The 3,145-nt window shown below is 41.2% G+C and overlaps 1 protein-coding gene across 1 annotated transcript; it reads left to right on the top strand.

Annotated features, from left to right (window-relative positions):
* Positions 1–672: 672 nt before the first annotated feature.
* Positions 673–2,704, top strand: has1 (hyaluronan synthase 1; the record flags this gene model as incomplete). Its single annotated transcript, XM_079240182.1, has 4 exons — positions 673–1,356; positions 1,453–1,678; positions 1,785–1,917; positions 2,029–2,704. The coding sequence occupies 4 exons, from the start codon at positions 673–675 to the stop codon at positions 2,702–2,704; spliced, it is 1,719 nt and encodes a 572-aa protein (XP_079096308.1).
* Positions 2,705–3,145: the final 441 nt, after the last annotated feature.

Here is a 3,145-nt window from a genome sequence, read left to right as displayed (position 1 = left end):
CATCTCCATGGAAAAAAATCACATAGGCACACAAAAAATAAAACAAAACATGATTTGCTGTTTGCCTCCCGCGCACATGCACAGCCAACGGACCACCGCCTTGGTTGGTCCTGACGCACGGCTGAGTCAGCGGGTTACGCGCGCACCTGAAAGTTACTGCAATATAAAAGCGCGCACGTGGCTTCTTGCCTTTTTAGAATTTAGCAGCCTGGAAGTTAGTAAACTTGCCAGACAAAAGGACAAAGCAACACACGGTGGATGTATCCCAAATTTGAAGCCAGAGGAGCTTTACAGGTAAGGATTACACTGAACAACGCTCCCATGTGTCAGTTTATATTCTAGGTATTGCAAATTGATTAATTTACCAGATTTACATTAATTTAAATCGGAGCCTATGATTCCTAAATAAAAAAATGTCATTTGTACTATTTTCCAAATTAATCTATGTTAACAGTCTTTGTATTACAAAAAATCCTATTCTGCACATTTTTAAAAAAAAATCCAAATCAAGTACTTGTGTATATTTTAAGCATGGATATTTTATGTTTTAATATTTAAATGCAGAGTAGAGATTTATTTTTATATATACTCATTTATATAGGATGTGCATGTCTTTATGGTTTGGTTTATTAGCTCTACTATCTTGTGTTGTGTGTTTGTCTTAGAGATACAATGGAGCTGAAACCTTTACTGAAGAAGCTGGGCTCGATTGTTCGGGCAATCTTCACCTTCCTTTTTGCTCTGGTGGTTTTGGGTGTGATGGTGTGGGCCTATGTTGAAGGTTTCCAGCTGGTGACATCCATGTATGGCATTATTTCATTTGGCTTTTATGGACTTCTCCTCTCACTCCACATGCTGGTCCAGAGCTTCTTTGCTTATATTGAGCACCGGCGGATGAGAGCCCGCACAGAGCCATGCAGCTTTACCAAAACAATCGGTTTCACCATTTCTGCTTACCAAGAAGACCCCACATACCTCAGAGAGTGCCTCAATTCTGTTAAGGCCCTCAAATATCCACCTGAACTGATGCGCATTATCATGGTGATAGATGGCAACTCAGATGATGACAGATATATGATGGACATGTTCAAGGAGGTGTTTGCAGATGAGGATATTGGTCTCTATGTGTGGCAGAACAACTACCATACTTGGGATCCTACCCAGGTCCAGCAGGATGTAGAGATGGGCCAGGGAGAGAATTCTGATTACGTAATAGGAGAAGATCCACAGAGAAAAGAGGTAGAGTACCTGATTCAGACCAAGAGGTGTGTGTGCATCATGCAGAAGTGGGGAGGCAAGCGAGAGGTTATGTACACAGCATTTAAAGCGCTTGGATCAACAGTTGACTATATACAGGTAATGCACTTCCTCCATTCATATGCTCAGTGTTTCCTTTGATATTTCATTGAATAAAAACAGAAGAATAATGGATTTTTCTTTCTTTGGCATCAGGTGTGTGATTCTGACACAAAGCTGGATTCTTTGGCCACTTTGGAGCTATGTAAGGTGTTGGAGAGTAACCCCAAGTATGGGGCTGTTGGAGGAGATGTGATGATACTTAACCTCAAAGAGTCCTTCATCAGCTTCATGAGCAGTCTTAGGTACTGGATGGCTTTCAACATTGAAAGGGCTTGCCAGTCCTTCTTCAACTGTGTGTCTTGCATTAGTGGTCCTTTGGGTAAGAAAAATGTTTGTCTGTGGTTCAGACAAAATTAGTTCTCGTTTAATGCACCATTGTAATGCTAGAACTGATTGACATTTCTTTAATTCCTTTTTACACAAAGGTCTCTACAGGAACGACATCCTCCAGCAGTTTCTGGAATCGTGGTACAATCAGAAGTTTTTGGGGACTCACTGCACATTTGGTGATGATCGGCATCTCACCAACCGCATGCTGAGCATGGGCTACGCCACAAAGTATGTACCGTTTCATTATGAATCACAGACAATGCAAAAAACAATGAACTACTGATAAAGTGTCACTTTTACAGGTTTTCACTGGACTTTCTTATCTTTGGTCTCTTTTAGATACACAGCACGCTCAAAGTGCTACACGGAAACACCAGCTCAGTTTCTTCGCTGGCTCAACCAGCAGACTCGCTGGACAAAATCTTACTTCCGCGAGTGGCTCTACAATGCAATGTGGTGGCACAAGCATCATCTGTGGATGACTTACGAGTCCATTGTCTCAGGTATTTTCCCTTTCTTCGTCACTGCCACCATCATTCAGCTGTTTTGGACAGGCACACTGTGGGACATCCTCTGGATCCTGTGCTGCATCCAGATCATTGGGCTGGCGAAAGCGGCTTATGCCTGCCTCCTGCGTCGAGACATGGTGATGGTGTTTATGTCGCTCTACTCTGTTCTATACATGACCAGTTTGCTGCCTGCAAAGTACTTTGCAATTCTCACGATGAATAAAAGCAGCTGGGGGACGTCAGGCAGGCGCAAGATTGTTGGCAATTACATCCCCCTCCTTCCCCTGTCAGTGTGGAGTGCGATTTTATTAGGTGGGCTTTGTTACAGAATCTATGAGGAGAGTAATTTGAGCTGGACAAGTGATGAAAAAATATTAGAGAAAAGGTTTCTTATTTGTGGTAGTGGGACCTACATATTCTACTGGCTACTGATGATGCTCCTGTACTGGGGTTGGTTCCGGAGATTATTCAGAAGACGCTCCAGGACATACAAATTAAATGTGTAAGTCTCTTGAGGGAAGTAATTTATTTGGATTTAACCTTATTTATTTATTTTTTTTAAGCATTAAACAAGGAGGACTTGATATGGGAAATATTGATTAAACGGCATCAACCTTAACAGAACTTCTTTGAGTACCAAGAAGATGCTCTCATATACAACTAAACCTGCTTAATTCATATGGAGATATTGTTGCACATTTCAGCAAAACTATTTCAGCCGTTATACCTCTCAGGTTTCTCCTAATCAAGTGACAATGAAGGGGTTTGGTCTTCCGTCAGATATCAGATATTTACTGGTGATATCTAAAGATGGGAAAACATCTGTACAAAACATTTGTGTATTTAATTATGTTGGTATGCATCTTTTCTTGTGTAAACTTTGTACTTTAAAACAATTCTGTTCACGTGTGCAAATTCATGTATGTGTATGACAATGACTTTGCAAG

The sequence above is a fragment of the Telmatherina bonti genome (assembly GCF_933228915.1).
Source record: "Telmatherina bonti genome assembly, chromosome: 5".
Lineage (NCBI taxonomy): Eukaryota > Metazoa > Chordata > Actinopteri > Atheriniformes > Telmatherinidae > Telmatherina > Telmatherina bonti.
The sequence above is the reverse complement of the archived record's forward strand: the minus strand, read 5'-3'. Positions and strand labels throughout refer to the sequence as shown.